A 27,297-nucleotide genomic window follows, 5' to 3' on the forward strand; every position below is an offset into this window, starting at 1 on the left:
CAGTTTGTGTTGAAATCGTTTTAGTATTGTTATTGTTGTTGCTTCTCGAAGCACAGCTTTGATGATTGTGTCCAAGGAGCATCCAAAACAACTCCGGCTCATCCAGATGTTGCTTTGCAGACTACAGATGTTGACCTCTGTGATGACTCCTCAGTGCAGACCCTGTTTTTTTAATAACAACTCTTGACCTAAAAGTCCTGTCAAATAAATTAAGGCCTGAATACTTAATGAACTTATATAATACTTTTTTTCATGACACGTAAAGTAGACAAACAGTGCATTAACATTTAAAGGAAGACTAATTTACTTATTGCACTTCAGAAATCAACTAAATATACGAATTTCCATCAGGAAATGTCACTTTTTCATTTTACCTTAATAAGCTAATGTTACTGGCATTATTGTAACTTACAGCCCCCTTTGTGTTTGCCACTTGTCAACAAATTGTAATGACAATGACAATATTTTACTTAGACATTAAATTTAATGGACAACTTGTGACTAGGCTCTAAAGCTAAATGGAGCTTGTGATTTAACTGTTTGGTTTAAAAAAGTCTTTTTTGCATTGCAATATTTCGTTTTAAATATTATACTATCCTCAATTTAAGCATCTCCTCTTTGAGTTTGGGTTAGAAAGTGCAATCTTATTGGATGGTAGGGCAGGACTATGGTGTCAGGTCAGGTGATGCAGCAGCAGCCACTACACTCTCTCTGTTTCCTCTCGTGTGGAGAAATCGCTGCTTGTATTTCCAACCCGGATGCTGAGCCATAACTGCTGATAATTCTGCCCAGTGCGCAGCGCTGTGAGCAGAGCGAGGGAGCGGAAATATTTCAGTACCCTTGAAGCGGACAGCTCTCTCCGGATCCACGCGCTTTCTGACCGCCGGGCTCCGCATCCGAGCTTGGAGGGCAGAAGGTGTGTGTATGTGCGTGTGTGTGCGGGGGGGATCATAACTGATACCTAAAATAGGGGGAGGGTATAGCCGCCACATTAAAAGGCAAACACCTCCCTGCTCTTGTAAGAATCGTGACCACTTGCACGCCGTAGTGGAAGGGTGAGGGAAAGAGGGAGGAAGGAAGAGAAAGGTGGAACAGAACATCACTACAGAGAGACAGAGAGATGGCGGAGTGCGGGCGGAAGGCGCTGTCTCTCCTGGAAGCGGCCCGCTCCCGGTACGAGAGCCTGCAGATATCCGACGACGTGTTCGGTGAGTCCGGAGATGACAGCAGCGACAATCCCTTCTACAGCACCTCCGGAGACTCCGACTCTGACAACTACATAGCCGAGGTAGGCGAGGAGGAGCAGCAGCAGCATCAGCAGCCGCAGCAGCAGCAGCAGCAGCAGCCACCACCACCACCACCACCACCAAAAACGGGGCGATAAGGAGAGTGGGCACAGCGGGGGAGCAGGAGGTGGCGGAGGGAGTAGCGGAACCGGTCCCCCGGGCTCTCTGTCCCGTAGTCAGGCAGAGGAGGAGGGCTGGATGGAGACTCTGCAGGATGTCACTGTGCCGGCGTACAAAGAGACATATGGTGAGACGTGATGCACGACAAGATGAATAAGGTCATTTGTTCAAACGGGGAAGAATTGCCCGTGGGTGTGAAGTGATTGGATAGAGACAGACAGAAATAGTGCAGTTCATGGTTTCCAGGTCAGGCAGGCCATATCTGTGGCTACCAATCTGGTGCCAAAACAGCACACAAAAGCCTATTGCTCCAGTACAACTGGATGCTTGTTTCATTTTCCTTGTGTGTGTGTGTGTGTGTGTGTGTGCGTGCGCGTGCATCCTCCTTGTGCGTGTGTGTAGTGAGTGTGTGACTGAGAGAAGCATGACACTGCATCGTTAATTGCTGTAGTGAGTTAATGGCAAACGCTTAGCCTTTGATACTTCACCCCTTGGTGCTGTGGTACACATGCTACCCTGTGCGTGTGTGTTCATGTTTCAGGGCATTGCAGGGAGACATGCAGATTAATTTAGAAAAGCAGCATGGTGTTTCCCTTGGCTCAACACACACACATCATACACACGTTTCATATAGCAGTGTATGTGTGCAGAATACTATGCACAGATGCTGACCTCTGTTCCTCTTGCACCAAGTTAATTAATAGTACTCATAACTATTAACATGAGACACAAGCTCAAGGCACCCTGATTTTGTTTGCACACTTTCTCTTCAAATGTGTGTGTGTGTGGTGGTGTGTGTGTGGATTGTGACAGTAAAGCAACCACACTGCTCTGTCTCTCCGTCTTTCTCCCGAAAGCATCGTCAAATTGTTCTCATGCTGCTTAAAACCCCACTGAGCCATATGTAGTCTACCACACTGTCCGCAGATAGCATTCATCTACCACTATGTCCAATATGCATCATGGAGTGAGGTTAGGGTTTACAGTGCAGTCACCTTCTGTCAGGCTTCATTTTGGATTTGCTCTTCTCCTCAAGTCTTTTTTGCCTCAGCTGAGAGGCAAAGACGATTGGTGGAAAAGCCGTCCCGTATCCACACTGACATGCACCATCGCACCCTTGGAGGTGAACCAGCATATGGCTGTAGCAGATATGGACCAAGCCTCAGTCTGCTTGCACACACAGCACAGAAACACACACACACTGGAGCATTCACATTCACATGTATAACAGCACAAGCTCAAAGCTGACTGTAGGTAAAGACTGTAGGTAATAACAAAAAATAGAAGACTACATGTGAGTGTCTTATCATGAAATAAAAGTTTTTAACTACTCCATCTTCTGTTTTAAGCTATGGTGCCCAAATTAAAAGTGGTGCTGTTGGCCATTGGCCTTTAGAAAGTAGGATTACCAAGCAGGGCACCAAATAAAACCTGTAACAGCTCTGTTCTCTGTATTTCTGTCCATGTTCCAGATTTATCTGCCACTAAGTCCAGTACGCATCAGGGAGTGAGGTTTGGGTTTATAGCACAGAGCCTTCTGTCAGGCTTCATTTTGGATTTGTTCTTCCAGTTATCCAGCTAACTTCATTAATCCTACTTTGTGAGACAGGGCCCAGATATGGAGCGGTGCCTATTACACTCATCCAAAATAATCTGAACCAAACCGTGCTAAACTGGGGTACCATGACAACAAAGATTATGGTGAGAAAAGTGTTACAGGATGTACTGTACTATACTTCCACATCCCCGGCTCTGTCCTGCTCTGTTTGGCTGTTTTGGCTTTGTTGACTTAAGACAGGGAGGCAGCAGGTGTGTCTGTTTGCTTTGTATAGTCTAGTCTGGTTTGTTAAAATACAGTTAGTGTCTGTTTGCACAAGCACAGCCAAGCGTGGGCGTGGTCCCATCGTCATGTATCAGGGTTCAGATGATTAAGAGTTGCTTGGCTGGATGGATGCAGGACTGCCAGGGCACATAATCACACTTCAGTCCATAAGTGGCCAAGACCATACTGTGATTTAATCAGCCTGAACAGCAAAGACTGACTGCATCCCGAGCATCAGCGTATCTACATAAATATGCTTCTCCACCAATTTTACGTAACGGCATGGGATGGGAAGCTGCTTAAGATAGATGAGGTGTCCACTAAGTCCGTCTGTGGTGAACTGTGGATATATCATCACTGATATTTCTATCATGTGTCGGGATTACTCTGTCTGTCTATCTGCCCACCTGTCTGGCTGTCTTTTTGTCACCTGCCTGTCTGTCTCCCTGTCCATTTCTCTGTCTCTCTGTGTCTTACTGTCTAGCTGTCACAGTACTGACACAGGCACAGCACTGGTGTGACAGCTCCACTCTTTGGAGACTGTGCACCCCGTACATAAATCATCAGCCAGCGTCAGAAAGCATCAAGTCAGCCTCGTACAAACCCTGCAAGGTTTCCGATTGGGCTGCGTTTTTGGGGTTTGTTTACAGTTACAGCAGCAACCCGTTTTTGGGTTTGAAACAGGTGCAGAGTTTTTGAAACTATGCTGGGTTTTTGGCTTGCATAAAAAAGTGGCTTATCCAACGTCGGGGTTTATAGGTGATGTGTTATCTTCATCTCAGTGTGAGGTTGTTTCCCCTGCGGTGCGAGGGGAGGGGTAGGCAAAGGACCAAGCTGAGGATTATGAAGCATACATACACATCTCAGATTATATAACCACCTTATCGTGATGTTGAGGGGAATTAAAGAGCTATTAATTCATTCACTTTGCTGAGTGTGTCTGATAGATTACTGGTACTCTTATGCCAGTTTATCTGTCTGACCCTGTACTTCTGACTGTCTATCTTGTCCAAGTACACAGACACACAAAGTGAAATTTCATAATATTCTTATTTAAGTATTTATATGTATAGAAAGCTATTGTAAGGTATATTTACTGGCTGTTTGACAAGCAGGGGTACATGTCTGATATGTCTTTTTACTTTTTGAATTCACAAATAAACTATGATTACCATATAAAATAAACAAGATATTATGCATGACAGGAAAAAAAAGACTAGAAGGTAATATGATTTAATTCCATTGTGGCCCATTGTCTTTAAGTGGAATTCATCCATTGAAGCCATGTTGCCTTCTTTTCCAGTCTTTTGAAACAGAGACAGTTTTAACAATTTTTTTGTTGTTTGTACACCAGAATATTGTTTTTGTCAAGCTATTTCATGGAAAAATTATAGAACAGTATATAGTGTGTGTGTGTGTGTGTGTGTGTGTGTGTGTGTGTGTAGTAAGTATGGTAATTACAGTACAAAAGAAAACTGGATTGAGATGACTACATTGGGTATATTTCACACAGTGTTGTTGTCAAGTAAACCAGTCTGAGTATTGTTACAGTGGTTTGTCTGAGAAAATCCTATCAGTCAAAACTATCTGAAATTGCTCTCACACTCTCATGTGCTCTGTAATTTCTGTTGATCTTAAAACTGAGCTTAAGGCATTCTTGGTCAATGCAAATGGTTTATCCACAGCACATACACAGTAATCTCTCATTCTTAAATCCATGGTTAGAAAACTCTACCAGGCAGATGGTTGTCCCTCGACAATAGAAATACTACAGCAGCTGATAATCATGAGGGATTATACTTCTGAGTCTATGTGTGACGTAGGTGGAGTTTTCTAATGAGTTATGTGGAGAATTGATATTTCAAGGCTTTCCTTGTATACGAACATCTGCTAATACTAGTCTGAAAGTAGAATTATGTAAATGTTTTATCCAGTTTAATCGGGGTGATATAGGCTGGACTTCAGACCAGCTGGCAGGGTGTATAAAGAAAAATCTATGGAGGAAGGTTATACTTGCTCAGGAGCAGATGAAACAGTTCCATTATCCATAAAAATGATGAGTTCTTCCTCAGGTTGTATTTTTGGCTTATTCCTGAGATGAGCCGGGGTGAGTCATTTTGCCTCAGTGGACCCTCGATCTGAATGTATGATGTTTTCTTATCGAGGAGTGGCCCGCTCCGAGGAAGTCACGCTGGATTTTACATTCAGCTTTCAAGTCTAATTGAATGCAAATGAATGGATTTCGAACCACGCCCCGGCTGCCTCTGCTGTCATGGCCGCAAGCATCGCCTGTGTGGGCCCACTTGTACTTCACTGTGTCTTTCTTCCTCTTGTCCTCATGTGTCCACATGTTGCCTTCACAATGTAGCATTTAATTTAAAGTCTTGTACATGTTATCTTCAACTCAACATTAAAAGACTGAAGCGAAAGCCCTTCATTATTTTGGTTGCACCAAGCCACTCAGGGCTGAAGAAAGGATAGAGAGAGAGAGCGAAAGACCCGTGTTCTTAGCTGTACAGAGATAATGAGATCGTGCTGTTTAATTGAGCCTGAAGTTGCTCTACTCACTGTCCAAATTCTCTCTTATGGAGCCAACAACCTCAGAGAAAATCTCTGAATTTACCAGAGCGAATGCATCAAGCCAGTCGCTGCATTGTGTATTGACTGTGTGACTTCTATACAACACATAAAAGCTTACAAACAGAGAGCTTTTGAATAGGAGATAAATGTCACTTTCCTTGCAATAAATGAATGAAGGACAATGTAGACAAAGGGGGAAAACTGCTGTATAGGAAAGGTTTTAAGACAAGCTGTAACGTGGCTTCAAACTTTTTTTGTCAGTTATGTTGCTGCTGTTACACCCCAGTCAGATGTACTCGTCTATTATCAAATTGCGTGTCAATCCACTAATTTATCCATCAAATTTTCACCATTTATCCATTGCTTTATGTTGTTTCAAACATTTATCCATCAGTTAATTGAGCCTTATCTGTTGTCTTTCACCATTTATCCAGTTCTCTTAGCTCTTTCAGCTGTTTATCCATTACTTTGACAACTGTTTTTAACCATTCATTCATCACTTCCAGCAGACTTAGCTGCTTTCTTGTTCAACACATAGTTTTCCAGCTGACTCAATAAGGGGATATATTTTTTATTCAAACGTAATTGCTATTTTTTCAGTAGTAGTACCACTCCTCAGTCTTTCCACATACATCCCCTAGCCCCAGCAGAAGTAACTGATCTGTCAGTTTACATGCATGCTCTCAAGTGTTGCTGTTTAAATAACACCATCTCTCATCAACTGATGCTTCACCGGCAGCATGACTTCAGACACCTTTCATTCATAGCTCACTCCTGACTCGGCTACATCGTAACATGATTTTTGATTCGTTGCCTGCCGTAACACTAAAGCAACAAGACACCGAAACCTTCGGCAAGCATGGAGACGCCACACTGTGACAAGCATCACAGTGTGGTGGCTGTCACGTCGTGTAAACTTCCCAACTGCTGCCCTGGGCTTGTGACATTCACACCAAAAGCTGCTCTGGCTGATTCATGAAAATGCTGTGAATATGTGAATGTGGCGTGTGTTTCTGACAATCTGATACAATCTAAGACTGCAGTAATTAATAGATGTTCTGTTACTGTTTCCTCTTGTCTTTATGAGATGACAATGTAGTTATGTAAGCAAGAAACAGTTTGTAAGCATCCCACATAGCCTTGACAGTGACAGCTCAACAAAATCAAACTTTATCATGTCTCACAGCGTCTAAGGAGAAACCTTTTATTCAGCATAGTCAATCAAACTGAAGGCTTGGTGCCAAAGTTTAAAAAGTGGAATTAAGTGACAGTTGTGTCTGTGAGTTAGCCCATATGGGACTCGCTATCTGTCAATCTGTCTTTTTTCCTCCATCATAATGTTTCACTTTTTCCCCCTTCCTGTCCTGATCCAGGCCCTGCTCAGAAGATGCCGGCCACTGCCACAGCCTTGGATTTTTTCCAGCTCTTCGTCCCGGACAATTGCATCCAAAACATGGTCACCCAGACTAACATGTATGCCAAGAAGTTCCAGGAGCGTTTTGGCTCGGACGAAGGTTGGTGCCCCGTCACCGCCCAGGAGATGAAGGCCTTTCTGGGCTTCGTCACCTCAACCAGCGTGCACCGCTGCGAATCGGTGCTCAGCATCTGGAGCTCAGGCTTCTTCAGCAACCGGAGCATCGCCCTGAAGATGAGCCAATCGCGTTTTGAGAAGATCCTCAAGTACTTCCACATTGTGGCTTTCCGGCCATCACAAGGGAGCAACCAGGGCCTGTACAAGATCCAGCCTTTCCTGGACTCTCTGCAGCAGTCATTTGGCTGCACATTCAGACCTTCACAGACACAGGTGTGTACAATACTCCAGACCTGGGTTTCCTTAAAGCATCTTATAATGTTTTTGGGCAGCTAGCTGCTACATTCTGCATATACAGACATTATATACATCTTGTTCCTGTTCTCGTAGTAGTTTTCCATTCACTGACTTGGCCAAGCTGGCATAGCAGCAGCTGCATCAGGGGTGTTAATGTTTTGGACATTATACATTAGCTTACACTAGAATTCGCTTGTCTTTCAGGGGCCAACAATATTTAACAGCACAGTTGACATCAAGCATTATAATTCTTATTATCTGTCGTTAACTTTATAGTGTTTCAAGAAATGTGACAACTATCAAACAGCCTCTAGTGGTGGTCTACTAAATGCAAGATGAGAGATGTCTAGAATTTGTTGAGTCGCTGTTTTCTCAGCTGTCTTGGTGAGGAGTGTTGGTGCCATTTCACATGAAGGTATATTTATATACCTGCACTTTTAATACAGTAGCCAAGAAATCCCCAGGTTACCTTGTAAAATAAAAATATAAAGGCATTTGCTTGTGAAGTAGGGCGAACCAACTTAATAGCTCCCACAAGGAGTTCCAGTTTGAAAACCGTTTACACAGCAAGTATTTAGGCAAGCACTCATTTTTAACAGACTCCCCCCTCAAGGAGACTTACTTCAACTTGTTCTGAGTTGCACAGTATGCATTAGATCTACATTTATGCAACTCGGGTAGGGGCATACCAGCCTTGCTACTCTATTTTGGGTTAATTTAATTTATTTAGCTTTATTTAGTTTATTTATTTAGCTACTTTACTTTCTTTTCTAGATGAACAGCAGCAGCGTAGATTTGAAAGGCCCATGAATAAACAGCGTGATTCAAATCAAACCAACACGTGCATATCATTGTTATGCTCCTGTCTAACTTGATTATCGTATTATCTGTGAGCGAGTGCAAAAAAATGTAAACACAAAGAAATTGGCTCTTCTTCAGCAGATAGAGACCAGCAATCACTCAAGCTTGTTTCCTCAAACTGATGAAAATCAAGGTTGAAAAAAATGAATGCATACTAATAATAATAATATGAAAAGAAGATGAAAGGAAATCATAGAATGTGATTTGCTGCTGATTGTCCAGTTCAACTTGTCTTCAACCCTGACTTGTAAAGCTCAAGACTCTCAAAAAGTAGTATGTTATTTCACAAACTGGTTGGTTTGTTATTGTTAGACACAGTGCTGCTTCCACTTCATTTGAGGGTTTTTCTCATTCTACTACACATCCTTCCATAATAACAAATCACCCGTCATATTCAGAATCTGGTTAGGAGGGCAACAGGGGGGTGGCTAATCATATTCCTGTGGGTGCTGGGGCCACCCCTGGAGCCACTGTCGAGCTCTTAAAAATTAATGAATTTCTGGGAAGTAGCTGATTAAATTGCTTTTTGGCCTTTCTGCAGTACGAGCGCTATAACATCAGCTTCATTGTGAAAGATGATGTCAGTGCATTTGGGAATACAGACCCTCAACAGCAACCCCCCCTCCTCATATCACATCCACAACTCACTCAGCTATGTAATTTTACCATCAGAATAGTAAAAATGTCAGTGTTGGTGTAATTGGTGGTTTGCTGAAACACGGTGTCATGCTAAAGCTCTCTATCCACTTAGATCTAAAAATGACTGAAACAATGAGGGCACGCTGATTGTCAGACAGTATGTGTGTGTGTGTCATTAGCAGAAGCAGGTTACATGTGTATCTAGGCCAGTTTGTTTTATCTGTTGGTTTTTCTGTGCCAGGGGCAGAGAGTGGGCCCAGATAGTGAGAGTGGCACAGACTGAGACTGTTGCTCCACGGGCAGTGGAAAAGTAATCTGCCCATTTAATGACATACACAGAGGGAGAGTGTCAAGGCTGATGGAAGTAGCACGGGCAGAGAGGATCCGAAATGCAGACCCACAGACAGGTTGTTGCAGTTAAGTAACTTTGATTAATGTTTAAAAAAACTGCCTAAAGGGCAAACAGGTGGATAAGCAGACAGGCAGACAGGTACAGGAATCCAAACACAGGTAGCAGGAACAAGGTAAACACACAGGAACACCAGAGCATGAGCAGATGATCCAACAAAGAACTAGTGAAAACAGCAAATTTAAATAGTGCCTTGGGTGATGAGGGCACCCTTAACTTCAGGTCTGTGTGGGGGGTGGGGGGCACTCAAGTGATAGGAGAGGTGGAACAGGTGACAAAGGGAATAGTGAACAGGAATAAAGTCTGGGGACATCTGGTGGGCAGATGAAGAATGGCAGGTCTGAAAGGGAGAACATGGAGATGAAGGGAAGTGAGCAAGGGCTGGAGACAGGATCTGAGGTGAACTAGAAAGCAAACCAATAACATATGACAGAAAGAAGTGATGTATGAAGAGTTTGGACTGAAGCTCATGATTTCTGCCATTATCTATTAATCTGATTAATGTGGTCCATAAAAGAAAATAGCAAAAAAAAAAAAAAAAAAAAGCCCATTGCAATTTCCATAAGCACAAGCTGACATATTTATTACTATCAAAATACTAAAAGCCTGCAATAATTAGTCTGATATAATAGAAACCAGGACGTATTCACATTTGAGAGGCCAGAATAAGAGAGTTTGGAGCATTTTTACTTTAAAAAATGACTGATTCAGTTATGAAAATAGCAGCTGGTTCTTTTTCCTCATCAATTAATGAATTCATCCTCAAATCATTTCAGCTCTATTTTTTATCATCAAATGAACATGCAGAAGGTAATAGGTTTTCAAAATGTGAGTCTTTGTAACCTGGATTTATGTGTCTGTGTGAATATGAGTGCCAACATATGAATAATATCAGTGCTGAATATTAGTATGTACTGTTAGTTCATACTGGCAGCAGTGCTTCACATTTTCTGTGTCAGCCTGGCAGTTTTGCATTTGCAAAGAAGATCTGTTGACAGTGCTTTGTATTGATTTGCAAGTGTAAAATCTTTAAGAGCATTTGTCGCAGTCCTCACAGAACATCCACTGCAAGACAGCAAGGGAGTAGTTAGCGCTGTGGTGATGTGTGGCAGCTCCAGGATGAGATATGTCTTAAAAGGCCATTGTGGTTGGAGTGATGTCATCCACCCAGAGGCGAGATAGCCTCCTTCATTTTCCACTTGTATATCCATAACTCCATATTTGACTTGGAAATGACTTGTTGCTCTGGGTCTTAGAGCAGGAGACAGCTGTTGGTCACTGTTCAGCTCAGCTTTAGTCAAATCATGATGGACTGGGAGAAGGAGGCAGGGAAGACACCAGAGGAAGGGAGAACTGAGGGCAATTTGAAATGCAAATATTTAACGTGTGGTTGACGGCATTTTCTGGGAGATATATGGCCAGGCTTCAGGTGTGTCATGCTGGTTTAATTGACTAAGGACTGATTTTAAAATATTTGGTTTTATGTGTGTGTTTTCAGTTAATGTCACAGTTTGTGTGTGTTTGGACTTGTGAAAATGAGCCATGCATGGTAAACAAAGAAACATTTGAGGAGTTGGAACAAGAGAATTTTTGTACTTAATGCTTGGAAAATGACTAAAACGAAAACTCAGTCATCAAAACTTTCACAGAATCATTTTCTCGCAATCGACAGAGCTTTACTCTGGAGGGTTTATTTGAAAAGTGGAACTTTGGAACTTGAAACTCTCTGTCTCTGTTATATTTTTATGTATTTATTTTCCATTATTAAATTTTAATCAACTTGCACCATGCCTAGCAGAGACAGAAGCACTGTTTTTGTGATGATGTTTTTGTCACAAAGACCTTTTTCCCACAGGGTCCACTGAATTTGCTGCATTTTTGTCTATTTTTTCAGGGTGTATTTTTTAGTCTGGTTTGGTCTTGATTTAGAATAGCAGAACAGAAGATGACACAGACAGAGACAGAAAGAAATTCTGAAGGGGATAACACATAAATTCAAAGGTTAAGGACAAAGTAACAACTGAGACAATAGAAAACCTGACGGGGGGCATTTTTCTGAAGGGTTTTGCAGAATGTGTTTCTGCTGAGACCACTGTTTTTCTCCCTCTACAGTATCACACTCCAACACATAGGAGACTTGTGAGGATCTTCGATTGGCTGCCTTCTCTCTCTAACCCTTAGCTGAAATGTTACATCATACACAACTTCACACTTATCCCTCACACACATCTCTTGTTAAGGCCGGCTATTGTTTTACCAGTAACACCTCTTGTGCTTTACTTGTAACATCATGTAGTTATGTAAAAAAAAAAAAAGTCCACTGAGACAAACTCACATGTGCAGTAACCTTGTCTGTGTGTTTCCAGGTTCTCCATGAGCCCTTGATAGACGAGGACCCAGTGTTCATCACCACCTGTACAGAAAGAGAGCTGAGGAAGAGGAAGAAGAGGAAGTTCAGCCTCTGGGTTCGACAGTGCACCTCCACCGGATTCATCTGTCAGGTAGTGGCACACAATACTCAGTGTCAGTGTGTGTGTGAAGTAGTAGGAGTGTGTTTTTGTCTTTGGAGATAAAGTGAAAGAGAAGTGTGAAAATAAGCATGAGAAAGTAAAAAGATGAGAGAAAAGAGAACAAGTTTGCATGTTTTCTTTGAGGGTTCTTTTTTTCTAAGCATTTTCTGCTTTCATTAAATTTTACATCAAAAATGCAAGAAAAAGTCTTCAGTCTGCCTGAAGTCAAAAAGACTTTCATGAAAACATCACAGACTTTGATCTTCACCAAATTTCAAATCTCATTCGCAGGTTGTCGATGTTGCATCATTTTGCATTCAGCTAATTACTGGTCTACGCTACAAAGAATAAAATCACTGTACATGAATTTATCATGAACATTTTCAGCTTTACATGCAAAACACTCAAAGTTTGATTTTAAACACACATGATCAAACTCATCTTGAAATGAGAAATAGCTTCTGGGGAAAAAAATATTGGGTGTCAGATTTTCCTTTTGATGTTGTTTTAGAGTGAGGTAGCTGCTGGCTTAGGATCAGGAAGATCTGTGTTGTCACATCTCGGGCAGGCAGAGCTGCTTCACTCTCTAACAACCTTGCCCTTACCGCAACCTTCCACTCCTACGCCGGTTGCTTATATAACACCACCGTTTAACTGAGGCCCTGATGCTGCAGGCCTGACTGACAGGCCTGTCCAACTCAGACTGTTACAGAAGGAAAAAAATTAGAGACAACAACTCTCCAACTGTATTGTATAGCTTTATTGGTGGCAAGTGCTTGAGGCAACCTCCTAACTAGCAAGCATATGGATGTGTGCAGTGTGTGCAGTGTGCTGCACAGGATGTGCAGCCACACTGTAAGTGACAGCAGTCATTCCTCCTCAAGACTACAAGAAAATTACAGCCTGCTGCCAGTCTTCCATCCAACCACCCACACACATGCAGGCTCAGACCAGCAAACACACAAACATTGGCACTAGCATGTTCAAAAGGATATACTGCATTTACCTTCAGAGGTGTCTATATATACTACATATATGTATATCATAGAATCCTATAGAATATGGAGTACTGGTGGTTTTATTTGTCCTAGTTTTGCATAATCAGTCTCTGAGATTTCTGCTCCCTCAGTGGAGGTGAATGGAGTGGTGCTCACAGCGATGAAAGATTACATTAAAAATTCAACATCAACATGTCTTTTCAGAAACAGTGTCCCCGTTATTTAGAGACCTCGCTGTTGTCAGAGGGTTGAAAATAGTTCCAGTTCCAAATGTCCAAGTGATAACATATGCATGTAAGGTTGTTACTTTTGTCACTGTTTGGTGTGTGTGTGTGTGTGTGTGTGTGCATGTGTTTCTTTGTTTTATCGTTATCATGTCTTTTTTTCCAGTTTGGGTAAATCAACTCTTTACCCCTACATCATGTAGTGAATCAAATTCTAAACTCAACCAGTGAGTGCTGGCCAACATTTCACCATAATCACTGACCGCATCAGTAGAGCACTGTAGTCTGCTGAGTTGTTTCACAGTACATTAGTTACTTGTTAAAAGCCTATTAAAAGATCACAAAAAAACACTGAAAAAACTGTAATGCAGTAACTATTGCAAATAAAAGGCTGCTGAGCTGTAAACCTTGTGCTTGCAGAGGCTCATTTTGTACTGAGCTGAATGTGGCGGCTTGAACCTGCATCAGACTGAACATACTATCATCACATCAGTGATGTGTTCACTTACTGTTACATGTACTGAAATGCATCTGAAAAGAGGTAAACTAACTGAGCGGTCAGTGATTGCGAATCATCAACCTGAATAAGATGATTTGAAACAGCAAAGTGATCTGTAATTCTGTAAAAACACTTCTATGTAACAGAATGACTGACAGGCTTCACAGCAGCTAAGCTGATGACATGTTTACTGACATCCTGCAGCACTTAAACCATCCTTTTCATCCTTGGTTCTTTAACTCAACTAATATCTAATAATATTATAGTTTATATAACCAGAGTGAGATCAGAAAAAAATAATATAAAAAAGAATGTCAGTAAAGCATGCTAGCTAAGTTTGAGAATGACCTGCCCAAGGACAAAATGAACTTGCTTTTGGGTAAATTGGGTAGGAAGTACAGCAGTATAATTATACAACATTGTAAAGACAGAACCCATAAATAGATAGATCTCAGGCATAAGACTACACTGCAGGGGAAGAAGTTCCTTCTTTAGCCTGGATGTGGTCCAGAATTAAATTACCGGAGAGAGGAGCAACCACGATCAGAATTTTAATTTGCCCATTTCTTTCTTTCAGTTATTGTTGGTGTTATATCACATTAAATAAATGATGTAACCTAGAATCTAACCATTCATCATTTCTCCTGTAATCCCAAATCTCATGTGTAAAACAGTGTGCACAAGAAGCATTGCAGACCCTGTCATTTAAAGCCACATCCATTATCCCATCCATTTAACAACTAAGCATTAGCATTCACACAGACTGTGGACATTTGGCAGTCAGTCAGTCTTTACCAGTCCACTGATGTGTGTCTGCACTGAGATTTTCTCTCTCTAAATGAATTGTGTTGAGGGAGAAAAAAAAATCTAAGAAATAAAACAAGTTAATGGAGTGAATCAATGAGATTCCATTAGCTATTGCACCTCACAGGGATACACAAACACACACAAACAAACACACACACAAACACAAACACATGGACTGACCACTTAGTGTAATAGCTACAGGCCCCTGACGTAGACACTGGCTAATCAGGCTAATGCCGTTCAGCTCGTGAACAATAGCAGAGAGTGTAAGAGGGACACCAGACTGTTTGTAGGATCACATTTCTGTTTGTATATACTATATTTGATAATGGCTGTCCTCAGAAGCCAAGCTCTTCTTCATGTTTCTTTGGGTGCATCATGTACCAGTGTGTTGAGCTAAGAGGCACAACTCAGATTGTCTTTAACCAGAGCAACATATCTCAACAACTACCGGCCAGATTATCATGAAATTCTCTGTGAATATTCACAGTCCACAATGGGTGCTCTTAAGATATTTATGTGAGATCTGAAATATTTTAGAAATTTTTGAGAAAAGTTAGGGCGGAGTTGAAGGACAATTCCTGGATATTTCAGCCCGGCATATTTCCTGTAAAAGTGGCCGTTGTTTTATCTCTTAGTGTGGCCAAACACAGGAAGTAGCCCCCATGGATTGACCACTATGTTTATAACTGTATATGGATCTCCATTCGGCTGAGTCCTTGTTTCCCCTAATCTCTACAACGTGAAGATGGCAAGTACAAAGTAGCATGACCCATAGAGTCTAGGAACATGCTAGGAATGTTCACACACCAGATATTTCATACTCCAGCTAGCATGCTACTATGAAATCTCCCAAACACATTCATGAGTCCAAGTAGGTTGGTTTTCTTTTCTTTATTGCCCCCCTTGGACAAACTTCGAATTGCAAAATCTCCAAAACTTAACACAAAAGGGTTGAGACTTATACAACAGCTGGAGTATTTTCAAACCTAAAGTAAGGGAAAACTGAGGTAAAGTTTGCTAGTTCTATATTTGTCCTGTCTACACACCCTGCCCCCCTCCCTCTCTGCAGATCTCAGTCCATCTGAAGGAGGGCCAGGGCACAGACGGTCTGGCCACCTTGAAGAACAAGCCTCAGCTTCACAGCCTTGTGGCCAAGCAGCTCTGCCAGAACATCTCTGGCAAGAACACCATCATCTTCACGGGGCCGTCCATCACGAGCCTCAGCCTTTTCAGTGAATTCAGCAAACAAGGTACACAAACAAGTTGGAACAGCAGATTCAACAACAGAGTCTATTTGGTGCGTCTCCATCGCGCCGCCTAAATAAAACACCTTGTCACCTCTTGTCCCCTCCCTCATATTCTCCTCCGGTATAGCGTTTGTTTCCTCTCCCCTCATCTCCTCTCCCTCCCTCTTTGCAATTTTTATTTGTTCATTTATTTTTAATCATGTGGTGATGATAGCGTCCCCAGGCTAAACAATACAGGGAGGATGACAGACTGTTGCTGTTTACCTTCAAATGAGATTTCACAGCGCTAGAGTAGGCAGTTAGAATGATTCATTTTCTTGTCTTCATCTGTCCTCACACCCAGAGAGGAACATGTTTAACCATATATGAATGTGTAAAGGCATAAACATGCCAGTCATATACCTCATGCATAAATGTACTTGTATTTGTCTGTGATGCAATAACTTCTGTTTACCTTTTTCTCAGCAAGGAACTTTGTCTTAAAGTTTAATAGCTTTAAGAAATTAGTTAGTGAATCACTCATGTTTTGAAATTACACTGAGAAAACGGTGATTTACTTCACCCCAGTTTTTCTTTCTTTTGAGAAAACTGCATCTTGATGACTGAATCATACACCAAGCAACTTGTTCAGATGGATGTGTTTTTGCTGTTCAACTAACATCGACCATTACAGCCCTGCTCTGCAATAGACCATTCATTTTCTTTTGACCTGCACAGTAAATCGTAGGAGATTCAATGGGGAGTGTTTAGCCTGGTCACAGTTTAAAAAATCAATAGGGAAAGTGAAAACTTAAACAAAACAATATTTACTGCAGACATCTTCCAACTCGAAATTCTGAGTCCAAATAAGTTTTTTGTCTTACTGTCAGCAGCTTATAAAAACCCAGTGCTCTCAATATCTGATATTTTATTAGAGAATATTGCAGGAAATTGTTTTGGAGGAAATTGTGATATTTTATGCTGATAATCCATCTTTAATTCCATCCATCTGTTTCATGCTCATTACAGCAAAGGCTTTTTTTGTTATGAATGCATAATCCTGTTGTGGTATAGGGTGACTAACATTTGAATTCTCCTCAGTGACCTTTTTTCTTTTTTCGTAATGATGGTAGATGTAGGACGATGTCGTTGTGTCGTAACAGGCTGAAAATGAGCGAATAAGTGAAGGTAGAGAACAAATATCAGAGATAAATCAGGCTCCTTTGATGATATAATCAGCACAACTTGGGAAATTGAAAAGTTTCTTACATTTCCCTTTTCACAAATGCTCTTTTGCTAAACAGTAACAGAGGAGCAATTTTAAACTCAACCGGGCGGAGCTGCAGTACGCCAAGTAAAGAAAAACAAGTCTAGAGATGTGATCAATATTTTGTCGTCCTAATTGGGCGAAGCTACCAAGAGGCACTCAACTGAAAGAACTCAGCTCTGAGCTCGTGAAGGCATTGTCCGACATTATTCTTTCAAATTTATCACACTGGATTAATTAGCAGACTTAATTACCCTGCACTACTCTGCAGCTCTTATTGTGGACATACACATACACACACATGTACAACACAGATAGAAATCATTCTCCAAATTGAGAACATTAACAGATCAGCAGCAGTCAGCCACATGATTGTTTCGCCTCTGCTCATCCATGTAGGAAATAAAAAAATTAAATGGGTGGAATGACAAAAAATACAGAGATATGAAGGAGACAGGAAATGGTACAGTGAGAGAGATTAACAGTTTATAGCAGTTTGTTCTGTGGGTTTTGCTTCATCACAGCACAAGCACTGGAGTTACTGCAGGGGAGGATGAAACTAGGGCTGCGATTAATCGTTTGCTCTGTAAAATGGCCATCACAGTTCCCTAAACCCCAAGGTGATGTCATCAGATTGCTTACTTTGTCTAAAACCCAAATATCTTTAATTTACAATCACGTGAGATATAGATAGTCTATGACATATCAGAAAATAGCAATAAAAAATGGCCATTACAATTTACCAGAGCATAAGTTGTCATGTCTTGTTTTATCACACCAACAGTGCAAAACTCAAAAACATTTAGTTTAATATCACAGAAGACTTTAAATAGAGCTACACTTAATTTTCTGTCAATAAAATTATTGATAGATCTACTCATTATTTCATTTTTTATAAGAACTATTTAAAGTAAATAGGTGCCGATACAGTTCCAGAGGTATTTGTACAATTTGTGACATGTCTCTGTATTCATCCATTCTCCAGATATCTACTGCTGTGGTCTGCTGAGCACCAGGAAGAGTGACTGCACAGGCTTACCACAGAGCATGCTGGTGTGCGGCTCCACACCAGCGCAGCGCGGCCAATCGCGGGTAATGATGAAAGGCAGCATGTCTCTGATCAGCTGGTACAACAAGGGACACTTCAGGTTCCTCACCAACGCTTACTCCCCAACAAAACAAGGTAAACAAGAAGCTGTTTTAAAAGCATCTTCTACACCACAGTAAATTTGTTTCTGCCACAAGGAAGAAAAAAAAAATATTATTATCAAAATTTCTAAATGTAAATTTTGTCTAATTGAACTCTACATGATTTAAGAACATTTGTACCATCAGGTGAAATTGGCACATTGTTAAGCATTCATGTCAGGGAAAATCAACGAGAGCTTCTAATCCATGATAATCCATTTCCAGGAGGCAGGAGGATCATGATACTCTCCTCCTCTTCCAGCATAATCCACTCTCGATTAAACAGTTTTGTTAGGTTTTAAACCTGGTTGAAGGGCTGCAGTGTGCATTTTGAATGAAGAGTGTGGAAGTGAGGCCCCAGGTATTGATTTTCTTTCCCTTCAGTGTGTGTGTGTGTGTGTGTGTGGGGGTGTGTGGGGGGGGGGGGGGGGGTATGTGTGCAAATGTTTTTCACTCTGTACTTAAAGGAGAATAAAAAAGGTGCCAATTCCATTAATAACCACAGCATTTTTTCATTATTATTATGTAGTTGTCACGACCAGGCTCAGAAGCCATGACAAAAGGAGGGAAGGAGGAAGACCACACATAAGTTCTAACTAAAACACATTCATTTAACATAATTGAAAAGGAAACTAACATTAAGACAAACAGAATGCAACCAAAACCAAACAGAATGGAAGCCAGAGGGCTGAGAGAGGAAATGACTGGCTGCTACCAGTTTATATAGTGCAGCCAGACCAGGTGAGTTGAATCTGCCTGACGACCAAACTCCGCCCAGGAGTCTCAGAGAGAATTACTCTGACAGGGTTGTCACAGTAGTGTATAATGAAACCATATCAAAATGAGCTGTTATGTGGGTAATATTACACGATTAATTCAGTGGTGACAGAAAACATGGTACTACAGAGACTCTTGAACCTTGGTGGACGTGTTTTAATTTAATTCCTCCCCCTTATATTAACATTTGCATGAGTGGAAACATGGCTAGTAAGTTTCAATGAGCACTTTTCAATACTACTCCTCCTACTCAACCACATCTCACAAATTTTGATTTCAGCACAAGACACAAGACTAAAAACATCCTCAAGACTTCATATACCCTAGTTGGATACATGCAAACCAATCACTAAGCTTTTATATAATAACACAAGTCTGGACTTTGTTCTCAACTATTTTAACTTCTTGTTGTGCATGCAAAATTAAGCATTATTGTGTAACTGCCAGGGGTATTTGTCGCCCCAAATTTATTCACCGACTGATTTTGGCAGATAGTCATGGAGAAATTTAGTGTTCCCCCAAACAGCTCATACATACACTAGGCCGATGGCGGTCCAGAGAAGTGGTATTGCGAATGCTGGCTCACTGGCTCAGAGCTTACTGGGACTTCAGCGGAGCAGAGCCACTGTTGATGTTATTGGTTACACCTGCGCGTTTCATGCTGTGACAAGTCCGAATGCCTGCAGTGAAAAAGGCCCATTAAACAAAGCAGCCCTGCAGGGACCAAAGAACAGAGACCAAAAAAAAAAGAAAGAAAAACAAGGTGCACCTCTCTCCCTTGTCTGGTTGTTAGCCAGGTGACCAGAGAGTCTGGAGAAAATTAGCCCCCCAGTGGAAACACCTCTCTCTACTGTATGTCTCTCACTCTCAGTTCGTGGTGTGTGTGTTTGTCGCAGGTTTGATCATTAAAAGGAAAAGTGGGGAGATCCCATGTCCTTTGGCTGTCGAGGCGTTTGCAGCGCACCTCAGCTACATCTGCAAATACGACGACAAGTACAGCAAGTATGTAGAACATTTTACCAAACAGCACCTTGTTATCTTTGACCTGTTTTCTTGCAGTGGTTTCATGGTGACTAGAGGCCTGAATCAGTTCTATTTCAGACATATTATGACACATTCTGTCCCGAGACAGTTTCAATATGAAATACACTTCTTCTCTTACAAATGGAAAAGTTAAATTCATACGAAACACACCCTTCCTCATTTCTGTAATAATCTTGTGTTTCGCAGATACATCACTACTTGGTCTGTGCAGTGTAGTATTTACATCAGTGTTTACTTCATTCATTCATTTAAGAGAAAATATTTGAATAGTAACTGTGGAGTACGTTGTGGTTTTTCTCCCATAGGTACTTTATCTTCCATAAGCCCAACAAGACCTGGCAGCAGGTGTTCTGGTTGAGCATCAGCATCGCCATCAACAACGCGTACATCCTCTACAAGATGTCCGACGCCTACACGGTCAAACGCTATAGCCGAGCTCAGTTTGGAGAGAGACTGGTCAGAGAGCTGCTGGATCTAGACGACTGCTCCCCCACACAGTGAGGAGGATGAAGGAGGAGGAGGAGGAGGAGGAGGAGGATGAGGAGGAGGAGGAGGAGGAGGACATCAGGAGCGCACAAGAAATACACACATACACACTCAGACACACACAAACACAATATACCCACACATATATTTACACTCTTCATTACAGTTGTACAGACTCTGCGGTCTGTGTCTATGTGATAATAATGAAGCAGTGCCAAGCCTGTGTCTCTCTCTTCCTCTAGTTGTTTTTTTGTGGTACGGTACTGTAAATATTCATTAACACACAACTGCGCACTACACAATAGAGAATTATGAGCCATGGGACAGTTCACATGCCTCAGCTGCAACTTTCAACCACACAGATTTACTAAGGATTTGTCAGCAGGAGCTATTTCACAAGCAGAGATGAAGGCAAGAACAATGAAACCAGGAAGAATTTGCCATTAAATGATGTCAGCTTCTTAACAAAGAGTGAAATTATTGATACGAGCCTGAATCTCCCGGGCGAGTGTTCAAACACATCCTTGTCAAACTAAAAGGCTACGTGTAGCTTGGTATTAACACTCTGCAAAAACACCTGTGACCCTGTAACAAAAGCTTAGTAAACCAGGACTATGGTGTGTTCACACGCTGCATGCATAAAGAATCTGGATTGTGATGTTCTCTCGTTCAATGTGACAATGATTTCTGCTCCAGGTGGGTTTTTTGTTTGTGTGTATTTATTTAGCAAGTGGAAACTGCCATTTGTGTCTGCAACATTGAGCCTGAGGATGTATATGTATGGCTATTGTGACCCAAATGTGTTGTGTTGCTGCAAACTGTACTCGCTAGAGGAAGACTGTCAGGTGACATAAAGCCTACACCCAGCAGTGTGCCACCAATTCTCAGCCTCCCCCTTCAAAAGAGCCCAGAAAAGATTTTTTTAAAAAGACTTTTGTGTTGTGATGGGGTCATTTCACTCAGAGGCTGATTGAGATAATAGGTTTTCAGGGTCTTAAAAACATCAAATCTGAAGCCTATTTTTGTACCAACAGCGCTGTTGTTGCCAGATAAACTTGCCATATTTGCCTGTTTCATTACTTATGCAGCTAACTGTACTTTGGCTTTGCAGGGCAGAACACGTTCAAAATCTCCTTGATTGAATGTTCGGTAAGCCTGCGTTGCCAGGCAACAAGTACTATCTTGGCCCGTGGGCAGGGGTTTGGATAATGTTGCTTGGCAAGATTTAGGTTCAAGAAGTAAAAACCAAATCACTGGAGGCTTATAAGACGTCCCAGCAAACCAACAAAGCTACAAATCTTAATGTAGATAAAAGACTTTGGGGCCTTTTTATTGCTGTGCAGTGAGCTTGCTCTTTCATGCACCACATGGTCTCAAATGGTGTCATCAAAAAAAAAAAAAAAAGAAACGCTGACATCAAATAACTTAGAACTTATGTGATGATTAAAAAACATAGGATGGTTACTGTTTATAAGAACATTTGCAAGTAGTAATACCTGTTGAAACCTGCCTGTTTTAGTCATTAGAATAATCAGCTTTTACCTTCTACTTCTTCTGAAGTGGAAGCAGGGATGCATCTTGAACAATTATTGTGGACGTTGCCTTCTTCCAGTGTCACATTTCTTGCCAAGTAACAAGATCTGCTTAGATCTGCCATCTCCTGTCCAGCCAATGGGAATGTGAGTGGAGAACAAAATGCACTTACCGTGTTCAGACCACACTGCTGTCTGTAGCTACAATGAGGACTTTAAGTCCAATTTGCTTTGCTTAATATGTTATGCAGTCAACATGCCATTGTCATGCTGGAATCATGTTATGAAGAGTTTAAAGTGAAAGGTTTTGGTGTGTGCTTGCTACATCAGCATGGTTAGATGTGTGAATACATGTATTACAGTAAGATGATGGTCTTTACGCTGGCAGAGCAGAATTGTTGAGTGATTCGCTGGCAGGACTCAAGCACTTTCCCACATCGCAGTCTTGCACTTTGAGGAGATTTGTAAAGTTAGCAACATGTCTCTTAGATAATCCTTTTAGTTTTGAATTGAATCCAATGATAGTATACACTGGTCTCAGAAAAATATTGAAAATATGAATAGATAAGTTATGTAGATATACGTAGATAAATAAAATGGATTATATAAAATTACACCAATGAAATAAGAAAAAAAATTATGACTATAACCAAAACAGAAAAGATTTCCACTGTAGATTTAGAGTATAAGGTACAGTACGTCTGTGTATATTTTGTTTACAAATTACTGTGTGTATGTCCATAATCACTCTGTCACTGAGACTCAAGATTGTGATTTTTTTAACTTTTTCACTAATCCAAAGCATCTTTGTTGTCATTGTTGCTCTTGTGTGTGTGTGTGTGTGTATATGTGTCTAATCACTGTTCACCTTCAAGTAACACTGTTAATCTTAAGAGGCACCCCTGTCATGTCCTGTATTTGTCAACTAGTGATTTTAATACAATATTTGATACTGACAAATTACACACACTAGTATTACATTGATTGGGTCTGATTGTTAAATGGAAATACTGCTGTGGCCACTGTAGAAACACACTCTGTCCCTTTGTCTGCAGTATAACAATTGGTACAGTAAAAATCCCCACTACTGAAATACTGAGTGCATTTCCATCCACCTGCATATTTTTTAATTTGCGCATAAAAAAATCAGAAAACAAATAGCCAAAGACCGTAACCTTCCTCAAATTATGCACAAAACAAACGTAAATGCCATATATCCATCATTTTTCACATCATTTTCATTCCTTTGAGGTTTGACTGGCACTCTTTTAACTATGTCATCTTTCTTTTCTTGCAATGGTTTGTTGGCTGTTTATCTAGATGCACCTAACCCATAATAATCACATAAATTAATGAAAACATACATTAATTTTTTTGTTTTCGGACAATTGTTTGTGAATTCAGTGACAGTTTTGCTAAATTTGGATGGAAATCCAACTATTCTTAACACTGTTTAAAGAGTAACTCAACACCTTGCTGAATAGCAGTGTTGTACCACTGATTCTGGGTGTGCTCAGAAGCACCTGTAACCACACCCACCAGTGATGTCACAGAGTACTGACATACACTGGGGTACACTTCCACATCACTGCAGCTAAATGAGAAGGAGTTCAGAAAACACTACTACTTATTTTCATGATTAACTGGATAAATCAAGAAAACTTGACATTGCATCAAGTGCAACCTCAGTGATATTTGATGTAAGAGTTACTTCAGCTTCCTAAGATATCACAGATCATTTTTAAAAAATGTTTGTGACAGTCCCTGAATTAAAAAAAATGTATTGCGCCAGTTTCCACCACTGATATTTAACAATCATACAGAGAGAAATCCATCACATAAAGGCAGAGAAATCAATTTGTCCACTGAGAGTAACCTCAGAATCCCTTAATGCATGCATGTGGAGCTGCAAGATGCATAGCGGTCTGAGTAAGGGGTATGAATACAGTCCATCACTGACTGAAGCAAAAATAGACACAGCAGGTTGAGGGAGAGTGAATACAGCAGAAATATAAAATCCAGCTCCTCAAAGCAAAGTAACCCCCTAGACAGCATCACAAAATGGTGAAGCACATATAACTGTTAAAGGTATCCTAGGGTGAATTTTTCCTTTCATAGTGTGTCACACATGTACATGCATAAATGGGCATTTAATCCATAGCCTATCATGGACTGAAGCAGGCGGAATACACACACCTTAAGATGGCAGTCAACTCAGATGTGTGTGTGTGTGTGTGTGTGTGTGTGTGTGTGACATCCGCAGAGGTTTTCTGTAGTGCTTATATCACTCAGCTCAGACCACCAATGAGAAGAAATTATGCACAGGGGACCCTGCAAGGCCATGGTTACTTGGCAACAAATTATATATGACTGTGAGAGAGAAAGGGAAAAAAAGGGGGAGTATTTGAAGTTTTTCTGCCCATATGGTAATATTGTTATCACCCCAGTTGCAGAGCGAGAGCTGAGTAGCTTCATGTGACCTCCTTTTTAACATCTAGCAGAGGAGAAGAACGGAGGATCCTCCCCAATGACGCCTTTGTTCATTTAGTTCAGAGGAAGGTTACATTTTAGCCAGTATAGATCAAAAATATAGCTTAATTTTAAATTCAGAAGTTGAGAGGATCTTAGAAAAATTATTCTGTCCAGCCTGCCCTATTGATCAGCCATGAATCAGATATTTCCATAGTGGCTTTTCTGCTCATTTCTGTGTTTTTACTTTTAATGTCCTGAAATGGAGATGATGTCAATGACCAGAGCAAATCAGATTTTTGAAAAATAGGATATATAAATGAATATGGTAAATGCCTGTCTTCCATGGTGTGAATAATAGAGACTAGAGAAATAAATCTGTGTAGGAGCCTAGCTTTGGATGTGGGCCCCAAAAATCAGAAAGTTTAACATCCAAACACCAAATTTAGCCTTAAAACAAAATCTAACCAACAATGTAAAAAGTGAAAATGTTTCCCAGATGAGGGATGTCACTTTGATGGGTCTCACTACAACAGTGTGGATGTTTTTCTGTCCTTTTTTCCACCTTGTCTCCCTTTACAAAGAGCAGAGATCTCTGATGTCTTTCATTTATGTCCATTCATTCATGTCAGATGTGCAAATGGGAGTAAACAAAGGCAGATGGGAAGGAACAGGATATTGTGCAACTACTAATACAGAAATATTTGTCTTTGATCCAGTTTTGTTTGGCAAATAATGATCCCAAAACATTAACTGCTTGTCAAAAACATTGAATTATTACAAAGAGATGCTATGAAATTAATCAAACTCACTGTCAGTTGTTTTGTGGTAATGACATGAAGTTGTGTATAAAATAATGTCCATGTACGTGGTGTACTGTATGTGCCTATGTGCCATCTCTCTACAGTGATTCACGGGTGTCTGACATTATGAGTGAGACAGTACAGATATTTAAGAGCATATATGATTAGTTTTGGATGTAACAAAGAATTAAAATGGCTGACCTCAGGGCTTCATAACTTACTGCTGTACAATATATTACTTACTGAGATGATATACGTACACTAAATGGACTTCTTTAACCTTATCAGGTGCTATCAAACCACTGTACAAGTAATAGTATAACTAGATTTGTTGTTGTTGGGAGCTCAGCAACCAAACAGTGAACACCAGGGTCATATATTGCAGGAGTTGTACCACTAAAAACACCAGAAGTTCAAGTATTTGTGGATAAAATAGCAGAAATATACAATTCAATACCAATAATACCAGGCACTAATAGCAGACTACAACTGTCCAAGTGGTAGAACTTTTTTCACTTCATATGATTCTGGTTTGTAATGGTGGCTGCAGGATATTGAATAACTGAGTACTGTGGGCTATAGTGTTATCTAGTTTCACAGAAGGGCCAGGATGATGTGTGTATGTGCATGTAATGTTAACACTGGGTTGAGTAAAATGTGTAAAATAACTGGTGTGTGCTGGACCAAATAACTTTCTAAAAATGTGTGTGGTGATGAGTTGTACAAGGTTGTCGTGTAAATGTGTCTTCATTAAAACTCTCCACATGTGGGTGCTCCATCAGACTCAGAGAAGCTTATTACTGTGTTGGAAACGACTGGAAATCATGTGGAAGGCACAGATTTAGTGTCAAATGTCCACTGTGATTGGAGTGCAGAGCCTGTCTTCACAAAGCCTGATTAGGAGAAGTTTCTTTGCAACACATAATCTTTCCACATTAGCTTTCAGCTTAGCAAAATACATATGGAGCTAAAATACTGCATTTCTGAAATATTTAACTATTCATTATTACATTTCTCAGAGTTGAGTGGTAACCTAGAATCAACACTTAAAAATTGAGCTGACTTTAAGGAGGTAGAGGGCTGCTTAACTTTATGTTCTACTTTTTTAAAAAGCAAGACCCTCCTCAGAATTATTAATATTTTCTTTGGACACTCCTCTAGACTCAGAAAAACACCCTCCCCTGCTTTCTCAAAAACCCTCCCTTCAGCAAAAATAAAATACTGTCTCCCTTGTCTGATTTCAGACTGTGCTGAGATTTTGCCTCCAGCACTTAACCTTTAGGTTAACTTAGAAGTCCAACCTGTTACACTGAGTATGTGTTGCTACGTTATGATAGGGCTGGTGTTCATTCTCACCTCTTTTGACTAGTGAACTGTTTTATAAAGGACTGACTGCTATGTCCGGCTCTTTCTGTCACTTGTGCATTTACAAATCCCACTCTTCCTGCCTAGGACTGATGTTATGAACTATATGTGTACACTCTCTACTCTTTACCAGTATTTTTCTTTTGGTGTGAAAAGCTAGCAATGCTACAACTGGAGTACATGTAGCTGAAAAATAGAAAAATGTGTGTAAACCTTGACAGCTTTTCATTAGGTAACATTGACCAGGTTCTGTCTCGCCTCTCACCAACCTCTAGTGTAAGCCTTTCACTGAAATCCCAAATTTAAATTTCATGACACAAATAAAATTAAGTAGAAGAGCAGTGGGGATGAGATAAGACAAAATAAAGGCAGACAAATGAAATATTGCTTTAGATTTTTACAAAAAAATCGAATGACTCTGTAAAGTCATTAAAAACAATAAGCCTATATTTAAAAAATAAATAAATTTGGTATTCATTATCAACACTCAGAAATATTTGAGCAGACTCAGACCTGCTCTCTTACTGTTTTGCTCTGCCGAGAAGGTAATAAAA

General features: G+C 40.7%; 1 protein-coding gene across 1 annotated transcript; it reads left to right on the plus strand.

Annotated features, from left to right (window-relative positions):
* Positions 1-726: 726 nt before the first annotated feature.
* Positions 727-26,161, plus strand: pgbd5 (piggyBac transposable element derived 5). Its single transcript, XM_018696906.2, has 8 exons — positions 727-1,311; positions 1,346-1,533; positions 7,182-7,612; positions 11,912-12,046; positions 15,656-15,836; positions 18,065-18,262; positions 19,941-20,046; positions 20,394-26,161. Exons 1-8 carry the CDS (start codon positions 1,121-1,123, stop codon positions 20,587-20,589), a joined length of 1,626 nt encoding a protein of 541 aa, XP_018552422.1. The 5' UTR covers positions 727-1,120; the 3' UTR covers positions 20,590-26,161.
* Positions 26,162-27,297: the final 1,136 nt, after the last annotated feature.

This window comes from Lates calcarifer, linkage group LG16_LG22 (assembly GCF_001640805.2).
Source record: "Lates calcarifer isolate ASB-BC8 linkage group LG16_LG22, TLL_Latcal_v3, whole genome shotgun sequence".
Classification (NCBI taxonomy): Eukaryota; Metazoa; Chordata; class Actinopteri; family Centropomidae; genus Lates; species Lates calcarifer.

Bases quoted from the DNA above. Each gene is read 5' to 3' on its own strand.
- pgbd5 (XM_018696906.2), top strand. From the start codon at position 1,121: ATGGCGGAGTGCGGGCGGAAGGCGCTGTCTCTCCTGGAAGCGGCCCGC. The intron at 15,837-18,064 runs GTACACAAACAA...TCCATTCTCCAG, and splicing joins CAGTGAATTCAGCAAACAAG to ATATCTACTGCTGTGGTCTG. The intron at 20,047-20,393 runs GTATGTAGAACA...TTTCTCCCATAG, and splicing joins TACGACGACAAGTACAGCAA to GTACTTTATCTTCCATAAGC.